The sequence below is a fragment of the Protomyctophum bolini genome (assembly GCF_963924005.1).
Source record: "Protomyctophum bolini genome assembly, chromosome: 8".
Lineage (NCBI taxonomy): Eukaryota > Metazoa > Chordata > Actinopteri > Myctophiformes > Myctophidae > Protomyctophum > Protomyctophum bolini.
In genome coordinates, this window is record NC_137869.1 from 4,927,403 (window position 1) to 4,951,263 (window position 23,861).

General features: G+C 43.4%; 2 protein-coding genes across 2 annotated transcripts; both read left to right on the forward strand.

The window, feature by feature from the left end:
* Positions 1-206: 206 nt before the first annotated feature.
* On the forward strand, positions 207-5,142 carry polr2h (RNA polymerase II, I and III subunit H). Its single transcript, XM_080770368.1, has 6 exons — positions 207-390; positions 1,693-1,785; positions 1,956-2,039; positions 2,482-2,575; positions 3,456-3,539; positions 4,129-5,142. Exons 2-6 carry the CDS (start codon positions 1,713-1,715, stop codon positions 4,244-4,246), a joined length of 453 nt encoding a protein of 150 aa, XP_080626494.1. The 5' UTR covers positions 207-390; positions 1,693-1,712; the 3' UTR covers positions 4,247-5,142.
* Positions 5,143-6,604: 1,462 nt separating this feature from the next.
* LOC308319575 (uncharacterized protein) lies at positions 6,605-19,571 on the forward strand. Its single transcript, XM_080769677.1, has 11 exons — positions 6,605-6,923; positions 8,231-8,383; positions 8,747-8,852; positions 11,681-11,819; positions 12,302-14,370; positions 14,813-15,074; positions 15,952-16,126; positions 16,311-16,473; positions 17,510-17,642; positions 18,299-18,472; positions 19,479-19,571. Exons 1-10 carry the CDS (start codon positions 6,847-6,849, stop codon positions 18,463-18,465), a joined length of 3,444 nt encoding a protein of 1,147 aa, XP_080625803.1. The 5' UTR covers positions 6,605-6,846; the 3' UTR covers positions 18,466-18,472; positions 19,479-19,571.
* The last annotated feature ends 4,290 nt before the right edge of the window (positions 19,572-23,861 follow it).

Here is a 23,861-nt window from a genome sequence, read left to right on the forward strand (position 1 = left end):
CCTCACCTAACAAATAATCACCAACCCAAATCTGTGTATTATTTACATGCCATGTTTGGGGGAAATTTGCTTTGATAATGATCTCCTGGTCCTCACAGTCCAGCCCAGTAGGTGGCGCTAATGCACTGAACTGGTTTTCCAAAGAAACTCTTCCGGCTGCAAGCTTGAACCGGAAACATTCATTTGTTGACCACATTGGCTGAGCATTCGCGCGGCGCAGTCAGTGTGAGTGTGATTTGTGACTATATGAATGAATGGTTTACATTATGAATGCATGTATGAAAACGTGTGTCTCATAGATTGTCAGACATCAGAGTTGATCGTGCTTTGGCACAAAGCAGTAGCGAACAGTACTGGGCATAAAAAGTGTCAACTTCATCTCATTCTGAGGTAAGTTGTGTTGAAAGAACCGTTTACGAGCAGAACACGAGCTAATGCTAACGGCTAAAGCAAAGACAAAAGTGAAATGCAAAGTCTCACGAGTCACAAGTACTAGCTCTGGTCCATAGCTCTAAGCCGCATTATTGCTATGGACCAGAGCACATAACTGTGAAACATTACATCACTCGGTGGTGCCATTGTATTGAGTGGAGGGTACATGTCAGATTGTCAGTAGCCTACTGAACAGTGGCTCTCAAACTTTTTCATGTCAGGAACCGCTAATACAGGAACTGTATTAGCCTGCCGAGGCGCCGTCCCCATTTGAAGAGGTTTTGCCAGGGACCCCCATTATGAGAAGATTTTTGCAGCCTCTAGCAGTGATTCTTTCAAAATGTCAAAGACCCCCAGTTTGACATGCAGCATAATTTGCCTACAGGCCCCCATTTAATGGCATTTCTATCTCTGGAACCCCAGTTTATACTGTAAGTGTAAAATCAATGTTAATTTAACTCTTGAGATTGTACAAAATAATGAGTTACAGACTCATAAGGGTTTATAGCTATCATTTAGCTGGGGGGCTCCTGGGGGTCCCCAGACCTCACTTTGAGAACCAATGCCCAGGAGGCAAGAGTTTACCAGTCAGTAAACGCAGTCGACTGCTTTGAGATTTTGGAGAATAGAAGGTGGTAACAAGATAACTGCCCATTTGAGATAAGATAAGATTTGGTGGGGAGAACAAGGCACTACTTTTTTACATTTATGTTTTACATGTTTATGTTTAAGACCAATTTTTAACCAGTCATGATTAGCCATCGATCAGGACGATCACTAATACTATAGATATGTTATAATATAGACTCTCAGTCTGACATTTTGTTTATGTATAGATGATACATTAACATCTATCATAGATACAGTACTATTGTATTTACGGTATGTATATCATAGTTATACATAAGAATTTAATCCGACCCCAACTCAGTCATGACGAACAATGAGTTGCATTGTTTGAGTAGTTCACCCCCAAAATGGCTTATTTCCTATCAATTACACACCCCATGAAGCCTTCATATTGGCTCAGGATGCGAGAAAAACTAAAACATCTCCCTGAATTCAAGGCTTCATGGGATGAGTAATTTATAGAAGAAAATGAATCATTTTATAGTGAACTATTCCCTTCCTTAAGACAAAAACATGCCTACAATGTGCCCACTTAATTAGCGTTCCCAGTACTGCCCAAGTATCCTCCTGTAGAAGTTCCCAGTTCTCCTATATCCAAATTAATCATGTGCTTTCTTGTATCCCCTGAAGGATCATAACCCTGGACACAAATGGCTGGAATATTGTTTGAAGATATTTTCGACGTGAAAGACATTGATCCAGATGGAAAGAAGTTTGACAGAGGTGATTATTTTATTGTATTAATTTCCCTTTAACAAACGTATAGTAAATCTGTAGATGTGTCATCGAGCAACTACAGCATTCCTTTTCTTGATTTGTGGAGATGTGTTGCCTTCAGTCAATTCTAAAACAGTTAAATGATAATATGATGCCTTGATTGCTTGTTTTCCTAGTGTCACGTCTCCACTGTGAAAGTGAATCCTTCAAGATGGATCTCATTCTGGATGTGAACGTTCTCATCTATCCTGTGGATCTTGGTAAGCAGCAGCTTTTCATCTTTATTGACAATATTTTGTTTATGCATGAGAGAAAAAGAAAGATTGATATTATAAATAGAACGAAATTGATCAAAAAGCGTAAAAATGTGGCACAAATCTTTGAATACCGTATATATTCTTTCAGAGCGAACGTTTTTAACGTTGGGGGGGTCCATGGAACAACATATTTTCAGATGGTGGTGGTGGGGGTCGGGGATCAATTTCATATATTTTTGGGGTTTCCTTGACATGAAAATGTTTGAGAACCATTGACATAGAAAGTTTAGAAACACAGGTCTTTCAGAAAACTGTCAGAAGGCATTTGTAGAATCGTCCTCAGGTCTAATTGGGTTAAATGTGAAGCGCTGATACCTGCAGATACTGTGAGTGTGTGTGTGTGTGTTATGAATCCAAAATACATTCATGTGTCTTCCACATCCAGGTGACAAATTCCGATTGGTCATCGCCAGTACATTATATGAGGATGGAACGCCCGACGATGGGGAGTACAACCCTCAGGATGACCGGCCGTCTAGGTATCTACAGTAGTGCAATATATTTATTGCATTTTTTTTGGACAAACAGACAATCCAACAAAACAACACACAATACAGACAATACAACACAATTACTCAAAAATGAAAAACAAACAAAAAACAACATACAGTACATACACACAAGTACAGTATAATAAAATAATGGCACTTGAAAAATGGTAACAACAACAGAGTCAAACAACAAACAAGACCAAACAGCTGCAGAGAATACAATTAGACAATTTCCACCATTAAGTAAGATAAATCATTAACCGTAATATATTGGATAAAGCTTCCCCATATCTTATCAAACATCTTCTGTTTATTCTTTAAAGTATACGTGATTCTTTCCAGAGGAAGACACAATGATAACTCCCTAAACCACTGAGCAATACTGGGTTTGCCTATCTTTTTCCACGATAAGGCTATAGCCCTTTTGGCTTGTAGTAAACATAAATCCAGAAATCTTTGTTCGCTACTCTGTATCTTATGGCCAGGTGGGCAAACAGTAGTGCTTGTTTGTTGTACTTTGGCTACCTGAAACAGTGCAGAATCAATGCGGTACTCTTCTCTTTCTAGTCCTATCTGTGTATACGGAATGTCCCAGAACAGAAAAAGATACGAAAGATGAGGACGCCATTATATGCCATTTAAGGAGTGTTTCCAATCCACCCCCTGCCCGACCACAATGAATTAATCTATTTATCATGCATTGGCAGGGTTTTCCCGCTCTCAACCCTTATTTTTTGAAAGAGCCAAATATCCGTAACCGGATGTTACGATGACGTAATGCTGTGTATGGTGTCCATGCTGTGAGACATGTCTGTCATCCATGTCGATGACTAAAAAGGCTCATCAGATCTGTGCTCTCATTTGCAAGGGCGGACCAGTTTGACTACGTGATGTACGGGAAGGTCTACAAGATCGAAGGTGACGAGACTTCAACAGAGGCTGCCACACGCCTGTAAGTTATGCATCCTGGCTTTTCATGGAAAATAATATTATATATCGTACTGTATGTGTTATATAGGGAGTAGGATAATGTTACTTTGTTTAATTGATCGCAATTCAGATCACGTTATAGGACCACTGTTTTCTTGTTTCCTTTTTTCTTATTGGGAAGTACAGAGTAGAGTGACAGGAAATTGAAAGTGACAAAGGCCGCCGGTCTCGGGAATCGAACCCACGACTCGCTGTTAATGGCTTTTTTGTTTTGTTTATATTTAGAGTAGCCAAAAAAAGTTTACTGTCCCTTTTTTCTCCCCAATTTAGTTGCTATGCCAATTATTTCCTCCCCACACAAATTTCTGTGTTGTCGCAGCTGTTGTATCCTACTGACTCACCTGCCAGTAAGGAACGCAGTGTTCGCCCGACAAAGCCGGTTGCACCACGGTGGATTCGAACGCACAGCCTTTTTTCTTTTTTGCATTACAGAACATACGTTAATAATTGAGCTAGGGCTAAACATCGCTGAACTGTAGGTACGGTATATGGTTCTTTTAATGTCGTTGTGTGGTTTTAGTTTGACTGTCTTGCCCCCATCCTTGTTTCAGCGCTGCGTACGTGTCCTACGGAGGTCTCCTCATGAGGCTACAGGGAGACGCCAACAATCTCCACGGCTTTGAGGTGGACTCCAGGGTTTATCTCCTGATGAAGAAACTGGCCTTCTGAAGCCTTAGCTACATACACCACCATGATGGTTCTTAGTGTCGAGTCTGGGGGGGTGGGAGGGGGGGTGAAATGGACCCTTTCACGGGTCTGTAACTCTGGGAGTGTTCAATGGGTTATCTTGTGGACCCCCCCCAAAATAAATACATCTACACTGTAGAATCTGCAGTGTTGATTTAAGGCTGCGTTCACACCGGCAGATACAACGGCATATCTGTATATTTGTAATCAGTTGAATCCTGCTCGACAAAGAAATGGTAGCCTGTATCTTTGTAGCTGCCAGTGTGAACGCAGCATACTGTAACTGACAGTGTACAAATGGATAAGGGTCCATTTGGTACCATTTGTTCACTCTGCAAAGAAGAGATATGGAAATGGTTTCAAATGGTACCAATTCCATTTGTGCACTCGGGGAAAAGGATTTTTTTTCATTCCTTCATTTAAAAAAGGGTTCTTCTAATGACATGGCCTACTTACTGAAGACTGTGACATTATGGAATAACATTAGCTCTATGTGTTTGTCATAGAATATGTAAATAAATGTTTTTTTATGTATTGTATATAATTGAGTTTGGCTTGGTTGCTGTTACGATCAGTTTGCTACCTGTCCTATATATATACACATCTGTTTGTATACAGTATGTCACTGTTGATAACAAAAAGAGCAGGCATAATGTCTGAATAATGGAGGAGAGCATTATGCAAGTTCAGGTTCCAAGGAAAATTGGGTACACAATGAGGAGTGGGAGCAGGAAGGAGTGGAATGTCCTATCCAAGGCTAAAAAGAAAGACATGCCACCTGCTGTTTACTTCCCGTATCTGCGTGAAGTACAGAGGTGGCTGCCTTTTTAGGAGACTGGAAGAATCTGAACCATTTTTTTGTGTCATGGTCACTGAAATAAATGTTGTACCCAAACGTCAAGCCACACAATCTTCCCAAGATTGTCATACTAAATTTGCTTTTTTCAGAGAGACCATTTAGGAGAGAATCTACTTTTGTTATCGACCTGTCTCTGTGCTCATACTCTCATGGGATCTATCACTAGCACCAGTGAACATGATAAGACGTTAGCAAGTTCAGGCAGTTCCCGCTTAGGGCAGGAGACCATTTTGTGAGATTTGTGTACCATTTTGTCTGGGATGGTTTATCTCACAGGGGGATCCTCAGAGTTACTACAGGGGGCCTGCCAAATCTTTGTGTTACAGTTATAGGAACCATTAACAGGGGGGTCTTCAGAGTTACTACAGGGGGGCCACCAAATCTTTGTTTAAATTAAGTGCTTGAACACTAGCCTCCCTATTCTGAGGCGAACATTAGCCGAAGATAGCACATCTACAAGCTCTGGGCTTGTAAATCTGCTATTTTCGGCAAAGAGCAGAGTGTTCTAGGTGTTCTAGGTATTGATGGATGTTTGAAAATACATCAAAATCCAAAAAAAAACAAAAAGGTCTATGAAGCCATCTAGGAATTTGTAAAGTTTAATCTGCAACATAATTCTATACAATATGTAGTGGGGGACTGGGGTCCTTGCTTCATCTCTCAGCTAAGAGGCCCTTGGCCCGAAAAACATTGAAGACCCTAGTCTGTTAGTTACTGTTACTGCGAGGGTGAGGTCTCCTGTATATAGCCAACACCATCTCGGGACTCCTGGATCACTGCCCTACACAGTACACACTTTCCTGTCAATCAGGTCTTAGCTAAGCTGTCGCGCCGCAGTGAGTCTGCGTAGGTGGTGGGCTTCTTTCCCCTCCTGGCTTTTCTCTGGGTTGGCTCCCATAGAGGCAATTTACTTGCCTCAAGTTCTGGGTGCCTGATGCAGTGCCCTGCCAGCCTCATCCTCTCTCTGACTTTGTCTGTGACCCGTGGTCAGGTAGATAGACCCCTTGTCTGTCTTCATAAAACCAAGCTGTAAAGAGAGTGAAGGGGCACAGGGGCTAGGGCATAGGAATCTTGTCTCATACATGCTAGGGTCTAGCATTCATTGCGAATCGGAATCTCCAAAGTAACTATAAGCTAAAGTTTTCAAATAAGTAAAGATTTACAATATTTGCCTTTGATGTGTAGTGAAGTAAAGTTATTGTGAAAATAAATAAACTTAAAATTGTACTTATTTAGGCCTACAGTACTTAGTTTACATGTACTACAGATTGCATGAAGTACAACAGTACAGTGAACAGTAGGTGGCGGTAATGCGCAAATGTGTTTGGCAACTGCACATAAACCCCAGTAGAGACAGTAGAAGAAGAAGAGGGGCGGGGCAATATCCTCGTTGGAGGGAAGTTCAAAGACAAAGAATGAAAACACTTTTATTATCATTTATTATTACCAGTTTATAAATAACCCTTTGCAAAGTCAAATACATTACAATCCGGTGTAAGCTAAATAATTACATGCCGAAGGAAGGGAAGAAGGAACGTCGCGAGGAAATGCTACAAATACACTTCTCTTGTCAACAACATACAACACAGGACATCGTTAGCATAATAGTTAGCATCGCTAGCCGACACGGCGCTGGCTGCTGAGAAGCTTAGAGCTAAATGGTGACAAGACAACAACATTAAATACAATCAGCTAAAGATGACTTGAGGAAGTTGAGGGAGAGATGCATCGAAGCAGGACCAGCAAGCGGGATTCTCTGGAGTCCAGGCTGCGTAAAGCTGTGAGCAATGGAGACACCAGGTGAAATACTATAGCTATTTAATGTTAGCCATGGTTCACATTAATGTAGGACTATTGTGTTAATCTGTATATGTATGTATGCATGTGTACTAGTGTAGCTGCTATGGGCCAGAGCTAGCACTGGTGCAGTGGTGTAGTAGTAGCCTTGGATCAAGTCTATCGTGGATGTATTATTATTATAATTTTGTAATCGATTGCAATTAAAGTACATCCGATCTATACATGACATGATAGTGTTGATCCAAGGCTGCTGCTACTACTATTCTCCACTTAGTATGGTTGATGCAACTTTCGCTGACATGACCATTTCATTATAGCAGTGATTCTCAAACGCCCCCCACCACCCCCAATTTGATATATTTGTTCTATTGAGCACAAAGGACCCCAAAGGAATGTATCAACCCTCTTATCAAAAGGTGTGTGTGTGTGTGTGTGTGTGTGTGCGTGCGCGAGACCGCGAGTGTTATAACAGTAAGGGGGTCCCCATATCATTGTTTAAAATTAATATAGCATTATTATTAACCCTATATACAAATGGCTATTTAAAAGTAGACTATCTTTTCTGCAAGCATAGAACTATTGATTTTCTATTTTTGTAATCTTTGTAATTTTGTGATCTATTTTCTGATGGTGGTCCATGGTCAAATAGTAATGTTAATGAGAAACACAGTTGTATGTTAGTGTGTAACTCAACGTAAGCAACTTAGAGGCTACCCAACCTCTAGCCTCCATTGACAGCCCCATTCATGAACAAATGGATGGAAATGACAATAATAAACTCACCAGTATTGCTTTGCACCTCTAAAGACCCTGTGGGTTCTCCTGCAGTGAGTCATGATTATTTGAGGGAGGGGGATAGTTTTTTTAATGAACACTAACACTGAAAACAAAGAAAAAAACAAAGCCTTGTCAAAGATAACCCAAGCTATCTTTAGAGGTGTAATATTGATGAGTTTGTATTTTTTTTTTTTAATTAATCAGGAGATGTAGTAGCCACAGGATAATCTAAGCGGTGGATATTGCTCATGTCTTTATGTATGTAAATTGTCTTGTTCTTTGTGTTTGTATATGTGTTTCTGCATACTTGGCTGCTGTGTCGCAAGACAAATTTCAGTGTGAACTGACAATAAAGTACTATATCATATCAATAGAATCAGATATGACCTTCCTGTTGAATGCATCTTCTGCAATGCTGAGAGAAAACAATTATTTTATAATGACATACACCCCAGATTATCTACCATGATGAATCACATTAATAGTGTGAAGTAAACCTAAATATGAAGCGATTTCTATGTCTTTGACAGAACTGTCCAGACACTCCTTTCCCAGGGTGTCAGAGCAGATGTTGTGGACAGTACAGGGGTGGCTGCTCTCCACCTGGCGGTGGGCAAAGAGACGGAGAAGATCACACGCTGCCTCAAGTTAATACTGCAACATGGAGCAGACCCCAATGTCAGGTAAAGGTACACTTTCTGTCTAATAACCTGTGCGGTGACAAGGGTGGGAGTCGTGTAGGGGGGGGAGTCGTAATCCGTAAATGGCGGGAGACCATCTTCATTTACGACCTGTTTTTGTTTACGACAAATGCTGACTGAAATGGACCCTGGCCGGCCCACGGACAATGCTTGCAACTCTTCACAATTCATCATTTTATTCTATGTAGGCTGGTGGAGATTTTCACACTGTCAACAGTAACACACAGACTACTCTGGGAATGGGAAGTGTTTCTCACATCCTCCTCACATAACTGTAGAATCGAGATAGGATTCATGTTGACAAGGTAATACTCAAACATGCATTGTGCTGATGCTCTTTCTCAGGTCTGAAGACGGACTGACTCCCCTTCATGTTGCTGCACTTTACGGATGTTATCAAAACCTCAAACTGCTGCTGATGAATGGAGGGAACCCTAATACTAAAGATCAGGTACGATGTCTTATGGTCGTGTCTTATGTCTTATGGTCGCGTCCGTTTCTTATGAATTGCCTTCCAAAAAGAAGGATTGAGCCTTGGCTATAGATAGGAAGGCTTACTTTTGTTACAGGGTTTCGGGAACCTCTTAAAGGACCACTTCACCACTTTTCAACCCATCTTCATATAATAGGTCCTCACTAATAATAAATGATAAAATGGCACGATTTTTTTCTACTCTGTCTGTGTCTCATATAGGAGGGCTTTGGGCAGTTTGGAAACCGTCCTCCAGTGACATCATCATTAGGCAGATTATTTTTTAAACAAAAATGTTTAGATTTTCATTATCGTGAGAACGATGGCTTCCATTTTCGCATTGCAACTTTTCAGGACTAGAAAGCCTGCAGTTTTTATTAGCTTGTATTCCCCATCGATGATGTCACTGGAAGACGGTTTCTGAACTGCCCACAGCCCTCCTATGAGACACAGACTGAGTAGGAAAAAAAAATCGCCATTTTTCCAAGATTATTAGTGAGGACCTATTATATGAAGATAGGTTGAAAAGTGGTGAAGTGGTCCTTTTAAATTATGTCAATTAAGTCAATTTAGCAAAACTTCCTTGAAAGCCCCTGAAAAGTATCACAGAGTCAGAAATACTAATTTGAGTTGTCTTAAATAGTCTGATTTAAAAACAAAAATAATATATATGATGGATAGCTTATAGAGACTGTTTAATAGGAAATGAGGTTTGTTACCTACACCTATTCCCTTCTGTCTGATTTGGTTGAACATTGACTAGGTTTGTTTAACAAAGTAAACCGTACCGGAGGGGTCATACCACTTTAGCCACCTGGTTATTTCAGAAATCACGTCTGCTGGAGTGTTTATGGTGCACCATCATGGTTGGTAGAATTCCTTTTTGCACTGTATATTTTGGGAATAATAATAATAAAACTTTATTTGTATAGCACCTTTCATGACATGAAATGCAGCTCAAAGTGCTTTACAGAGCAATGGAGAAAAAAAGAAAAGAAAAGCAAGGCATAAACATTAAAAAACAAGCAGTAATGCAATACAGTGAGGACATGAATAACAAAAAATGTAAAAGATCAATTAAAAGCAAGAGTGTAGAAGTGGGTCTTGAGCTGTGCTTTAAAAATGTCTACAGAGGCTGCCTGTCGAAGGTACAGTCATTTTAGTCAGACTGTGTATATGTGGATCATTCTGAGTGTACTCTGTATATGAGATGCCTGCTGCAGCCCACCACACACTTGTGATTGGCGGCAAGTACAGTTCGATTGATGTCTGGTTTGTCTGCTCCGGTGACTGACTGATTGTATTGGTATATCCTTATCATATGTCATGCTGGCAAGTTAAAATAGCCTTCAACAGCAGCCTGTGCTTATAGTATCACATTTACTTGTCAACGAAACTAATCCATCCATCTTCTGTTGTATTAGTATTTAGTAATACGCAATATGACAACATGATTAACGCAATATAAATGGTTTCAAGTGTGTTTATCTGAGCCATGTGCAATTTAGTGTTGATCCGATGCTGCATGCTGGTAACAACTAACAAGGACATCACAGTTCAAGTGTACCTGACAACAGGAGACATGACTAACTAATGCGGCAACATGTAAACACTACTCTTATTTTATTTATTATTTATTTGTGGCTTCAAGGAAGCTCTGAGAAGGAAGATAAGTGGTCACGTGACTGGGCTGCGCCATGCCACTTTCATGGACACTTTCATGGGAGCCAAACTCACACCGGAAGTGCAATGAATACATGGCAGTGAATGGAGCCGGCTGGACCAGCTCATAACAAACATTATTCATGAACAATTGAGACCTTTGTCATATAATCGGTTCAGGAATATAAAAGAAGACATATCATAGGTTGTTTTCTAATCTCTAAATTTTTGATGTGCACAGAGTGCACAGTATATAATTTTATCTGAGGATCCTGAGATACCATACCTTCTATAAAAAGTACAGTGTACACATCGAAAAGCAACACGGCAGACAATAATGTCTTCTGTTATTTTCCAGAAGTGATTACTTTACAAAAGGTCTCAGTCATTCATAAATAATGTTTGTTCATGAGCTGGTCACTGAGCTCTCATTGACTACAGTGCATTCTGCCAAACTTCCGGGTAGTTTGGCTCCCATGAAAGTGTCATGGCGCAGCCCAGTCACGTGACCACTTCTCTTCACTTCTCTACATGCCCACATTTGTGCATGTACAACTTCCTGGTCTTCCAGGGAGCAACATGGCTTCCACCGTACCACAAGTGCCACAGATTCTTCTTCTTAGGGATTCTGAGATGGATGAGCCCCTCCATTGTTTGAACATGCATGTGGTCACTCAGTACTCATGTGTGTAATGTACGGAGGTAGATCAAAGCCAATGCTATGCCTTCGGTACCGGCGTGTTCCTGTCTTCCGGTCCTATTTTCAATCGCTGGCACATGTTCTGTCCGAACGTGTACGGGTTTGATAATCGTGTGCAATGAAGTGTTTTGGCAGGAAGAGGCCCATGGTTATTTTGAGGAACCAGTGGTTCTGCACTCTCATTCATGAAGCGCCATCATATACAGTATTCCTGTGTCAAGTGCGACACCAAGTGGTTGAATGTGGTATTACTTGTCGATCTGGTCTTATTCTCAAACCTGTTTGAGTGCATAGTAGACAAAAGCGGTGACAGTCACGTGGGCAATATATGACACTGGGTCCCCCCCGCACCCAACTTTGAGAACCAATGTACTACACTGTTTCCCTGCATTGGATGTACGGTATGTGTTCACCTTGCCTAAATGCCTAAATTGTGTCCAAGCAGGATGGAAATACACCCAGACAGCTGGCAGAAAGCATGCAGAAGTTTAAACCAGACAATAGGAAGTGTGCCCAGCTCCTCCACGAGTACCAGTCCAGTTCTCCGGACGCAGAGGAAGAGGAAATGCCTCAGTTTCAATACTGTAAGTCCTTCAATTAGAGAGAGACCTGTATGTATTTTTTTTGGTCCCGCAGTTCTGTTGCTGCATGATTGAACTGATTCTGGTCACTCCACGCACGCACACACACACACACACACACACACACACACACACACGTGTGTCAATACAGAGATGTGTGGGAGGAATCAATTGTCATGGCGACTAAATTAGGGAGAAAAAGCGGTACTACTAAATCTTTTTAAAAGTTTGCTGAAAACGTTTTATTTCGGGAACATTTTTCTGATTTTATTTGACTTGATTATGTTGTTCCTTTTTGCTTGTTGTACTGTCCTGTTTTAATTATGATTGATTTTATTGTGTCACTGTACAGCACTTTGTAACATTGTTAAGAAAGGTGCTATATAAATAAAATTGACTTACTTACTTACTACAACGGGTGGAAAAATGCCATAGGAATGAAAAAGAAAACATTGAAAACAAAATGTCCTTTTTGTTCTCCACAGCCCTTTACTCTGGCACGGACACGACGAGCTGTCAGGAGTCCGACTGCAGCATGAGCTCCCACTTGTCCATCATAAGTGACTTTGGAGAGGCCGCTCTGAGCAGCACGAGGCGCTCCTCCATGTTTGACCTGTCTGCCCACAGCGGAGTGCCGTGGAGCCGAGAGTCTGGCCGCGTGCACGAAGCCCGCTCCATGCTGTCCAGCACTCGCATGTCTGTCGATATGTCCGCCCCGTCGATGCGCCAGAAAGACGTCCCGTTTGACGATATCGGTGCTCTACCGTCGGAAGCCGCCGAGGTCGGGTTCTCCCGTCCATCGGTGGGTGCTGCTCTCCCGGCGCCACGTAAGAGCGTGAGCTTCCGGGGCGTGGATGAGTTCTTCCCCGTTTTCGCCAGTCCCGAATCTCCCAAACCGCAGCCGGCCACCGAGGCCGACGACGGCAGCCCCACCCGCGACTTCACCTTTGACCTGTCCGAGTACTCGGGCTTCCTGGATTCGGAGCGCATGGTCACGGTCTTACCCCAGCGCCAGGGCATCGACGTCACCTCCCCGGACCACGTCTACGTCTTCTGCACTCAGAGCAACGAGAACTCGGAAGAGGACCTGGAGAAGACGGTCATCAGTCTCAGCAGTAGCAGTCACTACAGCAGCTGTGAAAGTGACCAAGACCATTACACCACCACCCTGGAAGGGCCCCGGAGCCCCAGACCACCACCGCCGCATTACACCACCACCCTGGAAGGGCCCCGGACCCCCAGACCACCACCGCCACCAAGCCCCGAGGTGGACGAAAGAGATGCGAGTAGAAGCGCCGGTGTCGAATATGACGACGACGAGACCCACATCTTTCCACACGCCGACTCTGCATTTAGACGGCAGGGAGGACACGTTCCTCATGCCGACACGAGAACCAATTTAGAAGAGGTGGTGTCAGACTTGATAAATAAACTGGTATTATCCGACCAAACGGCCCAGAGCGACGACGCTCAGGAGGCTCCAGTCTGCCCTCGAGGGGTGTGGTCTGTACACGCCGCGAGTCAAGAAGACACGTGCACTTCTCCCTCGGCCAGTGTGCCCGCGGCAGCACCGGAGGACGACTTTGAAATGACCTTCACCCCGAGTCCTTTCGTCACGGGAAGGTCGCGGTCGAGGCAGAGCCGCTGCTCGGCGTCCGAGAGCCTCCTGTCCTCGACCAGTCTGTTTGAGGAGACCCTCCCCACGCCGGTGCGGTCGAGCCGTCGCACCCCCAGGTCCCAGAGCGGCAGCGACAACGTCTTTTACAGTCCGCCCGCCGGGCGTTACACGCCGCAGTCCGCTGGGAACGTGGAGCGTTTGCCCTTTGACGAGGAGGAGGAGGAGGAGGAGACGCAGTGCAGCACCCTCGGTGACACACTTATCATCCACGGGAGCCAGAACGGCGACGACACACAGACTCTGTCGGACACGGTCGTACTGGAGAATAAAGACGACTCCTCGACAACGGACGACTATGAAAAACACCACCAAGAGATTATTCTGGCTATGCGGGCCGAGGCGAACGGCAGAGACTTCCTCACCGATGACCTGACGAGCACGGATGACGCTGCAACGAGGAGGCGCGGCGCAAAATGCCTGCCCGACTCGGACGGACCCGCCGGCAGCCAGAAAAGACCAAACGCCTGGATGACCGACGACGGCGGCGGCTCTCAGTCCTCCGCGTCCGCGTCGACGTACTCCTCGTCGTCACAGTCTTCATCCGGCGCCTCCAGCTGCTTTTATTCCCCGCCCGGGAGGTCCCAGGGGGACAACGACCCGCCCTGCACCCCCGGCACGGGCTGCACGCCTCGCTACAGCATGAGCAGGCTGTCGGTCGGCCGCGGGCGGCCGGCGCGGACCCACAACCTGTCGAGTCTGACGTACACCCCCGGAGGGCGGCCCCACCTCCTGGACCTGGACCAGCCCGTGGAGTACCTCTACACGGACAGCGAGCGTGGCCTGGAGCTCATCGAGACTCACATCCCCTCCTCCTCCAACACCTCCGTGTGCTCCAGCAGCGACGAGACCATGCTCTACGACTGGCGCGCCATGCAGGTACGTAGATTAGCATTTATCGTGATGTAACAAACACTCACAATGATCCTATCGTATTTTTTGTTTACCGTGGAATTGTCGTCATACACCAGGAGGAATTAGCTTTTGTTGAGCTGCAAATTCAGTACCACTTAAACCCTCTATTCTATACTTCTCTAAAGAGCGCACTCTTATTTCACTCTACACAAATCGATTCACCAAAAATAGCAAATCTACCAGCTTACAGCGCATTGCGTTGCAACGCGCTGTAAGCTTGTAGATTGGCTATATTTGGCGAACGTCCCCATCCCCCACCACTGTAATATGGATACAGGGGATTCATGTGTGGTTAACAAAATTGGCATTTTAAGTTTGAAGCACATCTTTATTATCGCGACAATTCCGTTCATTGCCACAATAATCCTGACATGTCATTTTCATACGGTCCCGTCCGTACGTGCAGGCCGAGGTGGCGAGGACACTGAGGAGCAAAGGGAAGGAGAACCGGCAGCCGCCGAAGGTGAAGGTGTCGGAGGAAGAGGAGCTGCCGGCCGTGGTCAGAGGGCTGACGGACAGGGATCTGAGGCGCAGGCTCCTGGACCTCGGGGAGAGCCCGGGGCCCATCACGGGCCGCACGCGCCCCACCTACACCCGCAGGCTGGGCCTTCTGCTGCTGGAGGCCAGCTCTCAGTCACCGGAGAGACCGCTGGACACGTCACAGAAAGGTACTGTAATGCTGCTAATCACATGTTGTCTCTAAAGGTACACTACTCGCAGACTGCTGCGTTTTGTTTTGAACTTCCCGGCGTTTCTTCTGCCTGCAAGGACCTTTACTGTCTTTTATGCTTTATTTTTACCACCATGACTCGGATACTGTGATGAAGATCTGCAGTTCACCATGGCACTATTTAGATGCCTTGAAAGTTGAAACTTCCCCATTTAAACTGATTATAGACGATAGTACTATGTATACTAATCCATGGCTGTTCTCTTTGATTGATATACGGGGTGAAGAAAATCTACAATTGATCTATGGAACTTATTTCACCACTGTTTAGAATACCCTTTTCTTTTTACCCATTCACTTGAATGACTCAAAAATACTTGAAAAATTTAAAATTAATCTAAGTTAATGCCATACCATGGCAATTAAACCTGAGTTCTGTTTAGGAACACATATCGTGGACTACTGTTTTGAAATGATTTCAATTTAATGTACACGCTCTTTAAAGTAAAAGATATTTGCCTGTTAATCCAAGAGTGGATATCACTCATAGTTAATGTCCACTGACGCCACGCATGGTTTTCTTTCCTTTCACTGGATAGCTTTGGACCTCTCATAGAATACTGCCACATTTTGAAATGATTTCAATGAGATGCTTATTTCATTTTACACGAAAGAGCTATTTAAAATGGATGTTAAATGTCAAAGTAATTGATAATTTGCCTGTTTTTCGAAGAGTGGAAAATCACTCGCACAATCGCAGTAACATCCGCTGACACCACGTGTCTGTGATTATCTTCATGTTTCCACTAGATAGGTGTGGAGGAGTACAGTGTAGAACTGACACCACGTGTCTGTGATTCTCCTCATGTTTCCAGGTTTGGAGGACTACAGTGCAGAACTGCGCCGGGTTCTCCTGGACTGCCAGTCCCTCCTGGACTGCCACGCTGACGAGCTGGTGCTCAGCCAGGAGTTTGACCAGCCGGACGCCAACAGGAAGTGGAGGGAGGGCATCATTAAGTCCAGCTTCAACTACCTGCTGCTTGACCCCAGGTCAGTTGCGTAACTCTGTCTTACTCTATGGCTCTCGAAAAAGCAACCATACATCTAAGTCTCTGTGTAGATGTGTGGGTGTGTGCCTGCCACTCAACGGGGTGGTGGGGGTCATAGGATACATTGTTTGGATACAGACTACCAACGTAGCTAAGGTTCCTGTTGTTAAATATTCCCCTTTCAGAGTGACCAATAACCTGCCATTCCGGAGTCGCACTATGACGCCCCAGGAGCGCTTCCAGACCTTCATCGGTGCCATCTTCTATGTGGGGAAGGGCAAGCGGTCGCGGCCCTACAGCCACCTCTACGAGGCCCTGGAGTACCACAAAGGAGACAAGACCTCCAAGGTACTGTAGGACATGTTGCTCTGTCTGTGTGTGTTCTCTATGAGCAGGCAGAGGCCCTGGAGTACCACAGAGGAGACAAGACCTCCAAGGTAGGACATGTTGCTCTGTCTGTGTGTGTTCTCTATGAGCAGGCAGAGGCCCTGGAGTACCACAAAGGAGACAAGACCTCCAAGGTAGGACATGTTGCTCTGTCTGTGTGTGTTCTCTATGAGCAGGCAGAGGCCCTGGAGTACCACAGAGGAGACAAGACCTCCAAGGTAGGACATGTTGCTCTGTCTGTGTGTGTTCTCTATGAGCAGGCAGAGGCCCTGGAGTACCACAAAGGAGACAAGACCTCCAAGGTAGGACATGTTGCTCTGTCTGTGTGTGTTCTCTATGAGCAGGCAGAGGCCCTGGAGTACCACAAAGGAGACAAGACCTCCAAGGTACTGTAGGACACGTTGCTCTGTCTGTGTGTGTTCTCTATGAGCAGGCAGAGGCCCTGGAGTACCACAGAGGAGACGAGACCTCCAAGGTACTGTAGGACATGTTGCTGTTGCACACACACACACACACACACACACACACACACACACACAGTATAGATACAAGTAAGACGCGCAAACGCGGGAAGCGAACGCAGCTCGTACATATTTGGGTTTTTTTAAGATTTATTTTTAAAGTTAATCTTTTTTTAAGTTAGGTTTTTGACCTGGCCCCTTTTGTGCCCATATATGGAGCTGAGTGATTTGTTTGTGATTGATGCAACACACTCCATATTTGGGTAACAGCGGGACAGACACACAGACAGACACACAGACAGACAGACATGATCTGCTAGGTCTCATAGTTAGTGCTCACTGCGTTCGCAATAAGCAAACATTTTTAACTTGCATCTTTGCTTCTGGGGGGTCCATGGAACAAAATATTTTGTCGGTGGCCAGATACATATCATTTGGGGGGTCCGTTTAAGCACCACTAATATAGCAATATAGCATTTTTGTCAGGCCTTCATGGGTTGAAGTGGTTCTGAAACGACCCAGGTTTCTCCCACCAGAAACTGTGCTCCAAGGTCCAGCACATCCTGCAGGTGTGGAGCGGCGGGCACGGCGTGGTGTCGCTGCACTGCTTCCAGAACGTCATCCCAGTGGAGGCGTACACACGGGAGGCCTGCATGGTCGACGCCCTGGGTGAGTGACTCAGGCTGCTGCTGGGAGTTATTGCAGGGGTTCTCCACCAGGGGGTCCCCAAATTATTTTAGGGGGTCCCCAAATGTATTTATTTATTCATTTTTTGCAAATGAATGGCTGGACATTTTGAGTTTACATAGTAGATATAGTGCATGCATAAACTTTCCTTAAATGATTATATCTTGTTTCATTATTTATTTATGATGTATTTTCTATATTACTTTTTATTTCTATTTTTTTTTCACTTAATTTTTATTGAAGGAAGAACAGACACAAACAAAAACTCAACTAACAAGACAATACGGGAAAGAAAAAGAAAAGAAAAAGGACAAAAAGTAAAAGACAATAAACATTCAATGAAATCCTATTGCAATATCGCTAGGCTGAGAGAAGAGATTCCACTTTTCCCATTTTTTTTATAGAATTTATCCTCTTGTAATCTCAGTATGAATGTTAGTTTTTCCATAGAATGTATTTTCTATATTATTAACGGTCTTGTAGCAGTCAATTTGTATTGGTGGTGGGGAGGGGAGAGGGGCGAGGCGCGAGACATGGCCAAAAGACTGAAATCTCCTGATATTTAGTCGACCAAAACGAGACTAGAACGAAAACATTTCAGATGACTCAAATCTGAATTTATTCAAAATGACACACAGGGTTGAAGATGCTGACCAACAAGAAGCGAGGGGACTTCTATGGCGTGGTGTCCACCTGGCCGGCCCGGCGGAGACGCCAGCTGGGCGTCCACCTGCTCTACAAGGCCATGCAGATCTTCCTGGCCGAGGGGGAGAGGCAGCTCCGACCCGCAGACATCAGACAGTAGGCTGGAGGTAGGTGACCATATCCAACACTGTTCATCTAGTATCGCTTGTGTGGGACGGGATGGGACTGGGTTAGCAAGAAATCACAGTTTGCCTAGGACGACATTGGACAACTTATTAGGTTAATAGGTTATAATGCATCCAGAATCGGCAGTATTATATTTACCGGTTCTTGGCGTCTCTGTCGCCTGGCAACACTTTGCTTCCGCGTTGTGACGCCATTGAATGTTTTCACTCTGTCCAGGCGTCCACTATCTTTAGCTAGCGCTCGCCCCCGGAAATGGCTCGTAGCTGAACAGTTTGCAGTGACAGACCTAAACCTTGAACGTAAACTTGGCAGAGAAAGAGAGCTATTTAATGCCTCTATGTCATATTTGACCATAGGCCTAATATTGCCTATCATTTTGTTATTATAAACTCCTCTGGTGTCTCACATTTTGTTGGGTGGTATGGCCGACTTGGTACTGTAGCCTTAGCCTAGGTTGACATTTCTCATGTTATTTTAACAGGCTTTAAAAACACATCTTGCAGGAAAAGAGACCATGAGAGAGCTTTACAACAGAAAGCCAACTATTAGGGGAATAACTATTAGGGCATTTGAACACTGATGCCTGTCAATCACAATGTCACACTTATTTTGCTCGCAAAAGTCTGGCAACACGTTACTCCACTGTAAACAACAAGACAATAGGCTGCCTAGTGCCTGCAATGCTAGCCATCAGTAGCTGATTGATTGTACACTTTTAATGCCAAAAGCTATGTGAACGGAACGTCAAAGGACATGCTAGCTTTAGCGTGGCCATGTCCTGTGTAGCAAGTAGCAACACCACTGTCGCTGCTCTGCCAGTGCTGAGACTTGTACGGTCTAATCAGTACAGATATTTCTCATGTGATTATTAATCCAAATCGTCTACTAACGTCTAGGTGTGCTGTCAGCACAGCTTGAGCTTGAGACAACCAATTGCCTGTAGTATAATATTACATATTTCACTCCACTTTTTTTTGTCTTGGCTAGGTGCCAGAGATTTTAGTCTCGGCAACACAGAGGCAAAAAAAAAGATCTGCAGGAAACACTAGTCTCAATTTGTGAGATGCCTGAAGAGTCTTGGAAACCAGGGACTGTCCCACGCGAAAGGACTGTCCCACGCGAAGGACTGTCCCATGCGAAGGACTGTCCCATGCAAAGGGACATGCATCTGGTCACCCTAGCTGGAGACATCTGGTCACCCTAGCAGGGCAGCGTGAACTGCAACGTCCAAGGACGACAACCCCACCGTCTTTTGGAGAAAAGGAAAACGCCACTTGTATTATTATTTAGACTTTTGTGATGTTTACTTTCCGTTTCCTCAGCACTTAGTTCTGTGTCCAGTCTGTTAGTTTAGGGCTGTGGAGAAACAGCACCGTAGAACATTTTCTCTGTTCTCCACAGCTTTCGTTTAAAAAAAAAAAACATTTTATTTTGCGCTCTGGCAGCTTAACTGTTTGCTTGGTGCTTGCGCAAGTTCAGACACGCCGACTTGGAAATTGGTAAAAGTATGTGTTTGAAAGATCTTTTAGAGCAAAGGTTGGAGAATGGAGCTCACTGGCATCATAGAGAACAGTTGTTCACTTGGGGCAAAAAAACCCTTCAGGTACTTCATTGATTAGTGATTAGTGTTATTTGTGTTTTACTAGGGCATTGAGATTATGGCTAAAATGTCGATCCACATTATTTGCATATTGTAATCATGAATGATCATTAATAATGATTGGTGATCATGAGGTTTGTGGTAGAAATATATTTTTTAACATTCCCTTGATGTCTTTGTCACTGTCAGGCAGAAACCTTGTATCTCCATATTGAATCTTTTTATGTTTTATACAATGTTCTGATTATTAATCATTGTACATGGTTACAGACCTGTAACGGTCCATTTGGAACCGGATTGTTCCGATGCAATTGTTGATATCCTGAAGGATCCCAACATCCCTACTCTTGATTAAGGACTAGTTTAGTGCAGTTCATCTGCTAGAATGGAAAACTCCAAGAATTTTACTTGGAACCAAGATGCAACATTAAAAAAAAAAAATGAATGTGTATAATTACACAAATCGGTGGAAGCAGTCATTGTATTAACCTTTGCCAAGCCTATTCTCTTAACCATGACGTGTGCTGCTGACTGGCCTGATCAAACATGTTTCTTTATCTTCATTCATCCTCGGTCAGGAATGTCATTTCGGAAATGCAGGGCGTCCACATGTCAACAGAAGTTTACATTGTTTTCCTGTTAAAACATTAAGCATTATGTAGTTTAGGGTATCAGTGGACACTTTGGACACAAATAACATGGCAGCTGACGTGTTTGACTTCATTACCCAAGACTCAGAGTCTCTGCAAGCAATAAGCATGCCTGGCGAAGATGTGCCGTTATAGGCCAGTCTTCGCCTTGACTAGCAGTTCTGCGTTGCCAGGATGAAACTCACATTGTCCCACATATACTGTACATACAGTCAAGTTCAATTCATAGCAGGGACCCCCCTGAGTCTATACATTTATGGAAGAATGATTGTTATTGCTTAAATATGTAAATTTATAATGTTGTACTAATATGCTATATATACCGGTAGTTGCTAAAAGTTACATAGTCCTGATAAATGAAACTAGCCAAGGAAAACCAGTAATTGTCTCCACCAGGCCGAAGGCATGGGGAGAGAGTATATTTTGCACTTCGTGTGCGTCCGTCCGTCCGTCCGTCCGTCCGTCTGAACAGCTAATTTACGGCACCTTTAAAACCTGGTCGCTGCCAGATTTTGCGCACACACTCCCTGGATGCCAAATTTCCCAGAACGGCCTGTTATAGAGCCACCAGGAGGCCTGCTTTTGTAAAACACATTTGATATTACTACTCCAGATTCTGTCCAAAAATCCCGCAAATCGTTACACAGTTTCTCTATAGTCATGTGTTCAAGACGGATCTGTCCGATATTTCATATTCCATCCTAATTGGCTAACATTGGCTTTCAAAGTTTGCAGGACTGGCCCATTTTGAACAAAAAGCCTCAAATCATGAACGCAGCGTGCAATTTACGTGAAATCTTTCACAGACATTCCTACTAGGCTGAGGAATATATCCCACCCTTTTCACATTGGCCTGTTATAGCGCCACCAACAGGTGGATTTTTGCAAAACACATTTTTGGAACAAAATGCCTCAAATCATCCAATTGCCATCCAAGGAGTAAGAAGAAATGGCACCCTTTTCACATTGGCCTATTATAGCGCCACCAGGAGGCCACAACCTGACCTGGCCTGGTGGAGACCTGAGGGGCACTTTTTCTAGTTTATAATCTAATCCAAAGTCAACTAAAATAAACATTGTAAAGTAACTCTTAAAAACACCTTGCTGAAAGAATGTTTATGAGCAGCAGAATCATATTGGATTCTGACACGTTATATTTTAAAAAATATATACAATCCTAGAAAAATGCAGCAAATGTTTCGTTGTGTTGCATTATAATCAGGATCTGAATTGCCCACCTGCCTGACACATGTCTGCTTTATATCGAAAATAAGCTACAACCTCAGAAATGTTTTATTTGTTTTTAAACATTATTTGTGAATCTGTTTTTTTTTTACACTTGTTTAACATGTTTACCTCTGTTTATGACATCCCCAAAATAAGTCGAAGGTACTGAAGCAGAATGTGATGTATTGTTATAGTTGTAGAGTTTATAATGTACTTAACTGTAGTGAGATGATCTGTTATCAATGCCAGTAGGCCTAAGGGCCGATTCATACTCCTATTTTACCCATGTTTCGGCGCTGTAGTGCCGAAATTATTTCAGCACGTCAGAAATTTTCAGTAGCACCGAAGAGACTACTTTAGGACGGTACCCGCCCTCCCCGAACCTCAAATGACGTCACATTGTAGGCTCTACAGCGCCGAACCGACTTTTATTCGGCTCTAAAATAGGAGTATGAATCGGCCCTATGTCTGTTATTTCCATAGTTGTTTCAAAATGATAGTTATTGTTGTTGTTTTGACAGTCTGATATAAATGTATTAGTCTATTAACATTGGGTCATTGCACTCACACAGTGTTGATGACGTTTAATGAAGTTTAATCTGCATTACAAACTCACATGCAGCTCACCACAAAGAAGCATTTTGTAAGCATATTAAATACAGTGATGAAAAAATTTGAATAACATGATTTAGTGAAGATGAGTCAATCACTTGAATTGTGCACTCTAATGCCCAATTAAAAACAGACGAACATTGACATTGAGTTGAATGAATGATTGTGATGGTGGAGTGTAGCATAACTACACTACATACTAGTTTTATATGCCTATAATTGCTGTTAAGTATGTCAACTGTTTGTTTATATAGCTTGTTATGCCTGTCTGATTCTTTTTGTAACGTCACGATGGGTGGGTGGAACAATGATTTGTAGATATCTTGTATTTTTGTAGCATTAATTGTCAACCACTCAAGCTAAAATTTCTGTCAAGTTAAATAATTTCAGCCTCATTCTTTTTTTATGTTATTGATGGTTTTATAATATGCTTACTGTCTTATCATGTTTCTTTACATTGTTTTATTAGTATTACCATATGTATATTTTCTATTTTGTACTTTTTTTTTATACAATAAATATGTTAGCTGAAGTGGGCATCAGCTAGTTTTTATTTCCTGGCTTCTACCTCCCTCTAGTGGACTAATGTAAACCTTTCAACCAAACCACATAATGCTACATTTAACTTACTATGAGACCTAGCAGATCATGTCTGTCTGTCTGTCTGTCTGTCTGTCTGTCCCGCTTTTGTGCCCATATATGGAGCTGAGTGATTTGTGTCACCATGACTCAGCCATAACCATATAAGGAGTCCCCAAAGCAGCTATACGTCCAAAACCCAAATATGTACGAGCTGCGTTCGCTTCCCGCGTCTTACTGGTGAGTTGTAATGTGTCGGTTGTGATACACACTAATGCACTCTTCATATGAAATGTATTAACATTATTACATTGAGATTACATCAGTTTTACAATCCATCTATGTAATTATTATACACGTATTAATCAAGGAGTTAAGTAACCTGCTATAGGGCGTATGGTGTCCTTAATTAAACGGTATTCTTCTTTAATGTGTTCACAATCTTCAGCCCCATTAAATATACAGTATGATTCTTATGCAGGATTTTTTAATTTTTTTATCACTGCTGAGCTGTAAATTCAATGTTTGTAGGCAGTGAATTCTGAGGCAGCCAGTAAGCCTATCTGAGCGCAGTATGTGTGAAGGTCTGCGCTTCATTAGAACAAGGGTTCCCAAATCTTTCAGGTTGCGACCACCCTCCACCCCCTCACACACACACACACACACACACACACACACACACACTATCCTATTTGAACTGGG

Bases quoted from the DNA above. Each gene is read 5' to 3' on its own strand.
- polr2h (XM_080770368.1), top strand. From the start codon at position 1,713: ATGGCTGGAATATTGTTTGAAGATATTTTCGACGTGAAAGACATTGAT. The intron at 1,786-1,955 runs GTGATTATTTTA...TTGTTTTCCTAG, and splicing joins TGGAAAGAAGTTTGACAGAG to TGTCACGTCTCCACTGTGAA. The intron at 2,040-2,481 runs GTAAGCAGCAGC...TTCCACATCCAG, and splicing joins CATCTATCCTGTGGATCTTG to GTGACAAATTCCGATTGGTC.
- LOC308319575 (XM_080769677.1), top strand. From the start codon at position 6,847: ATGCATCGAAGCAGGACCAGCAAGCGGGATTCTCTGGAGTCCAGGCTG. The intron at 15,075-15,951 runs GTACTGTAATGC...TCATGTTTCCAG, and splicing joins GCTGGACACGTCACAGAAAG to GTTTGGAGGACTACAGTGCA. The intron at 16,474-17,509 runs GTACTGTAGGAC...TTCTCCCACCAG, and splicing joins AAGGAGACAAGACCTCCAAG to AAACTGTGCTCCAAGGTCCA.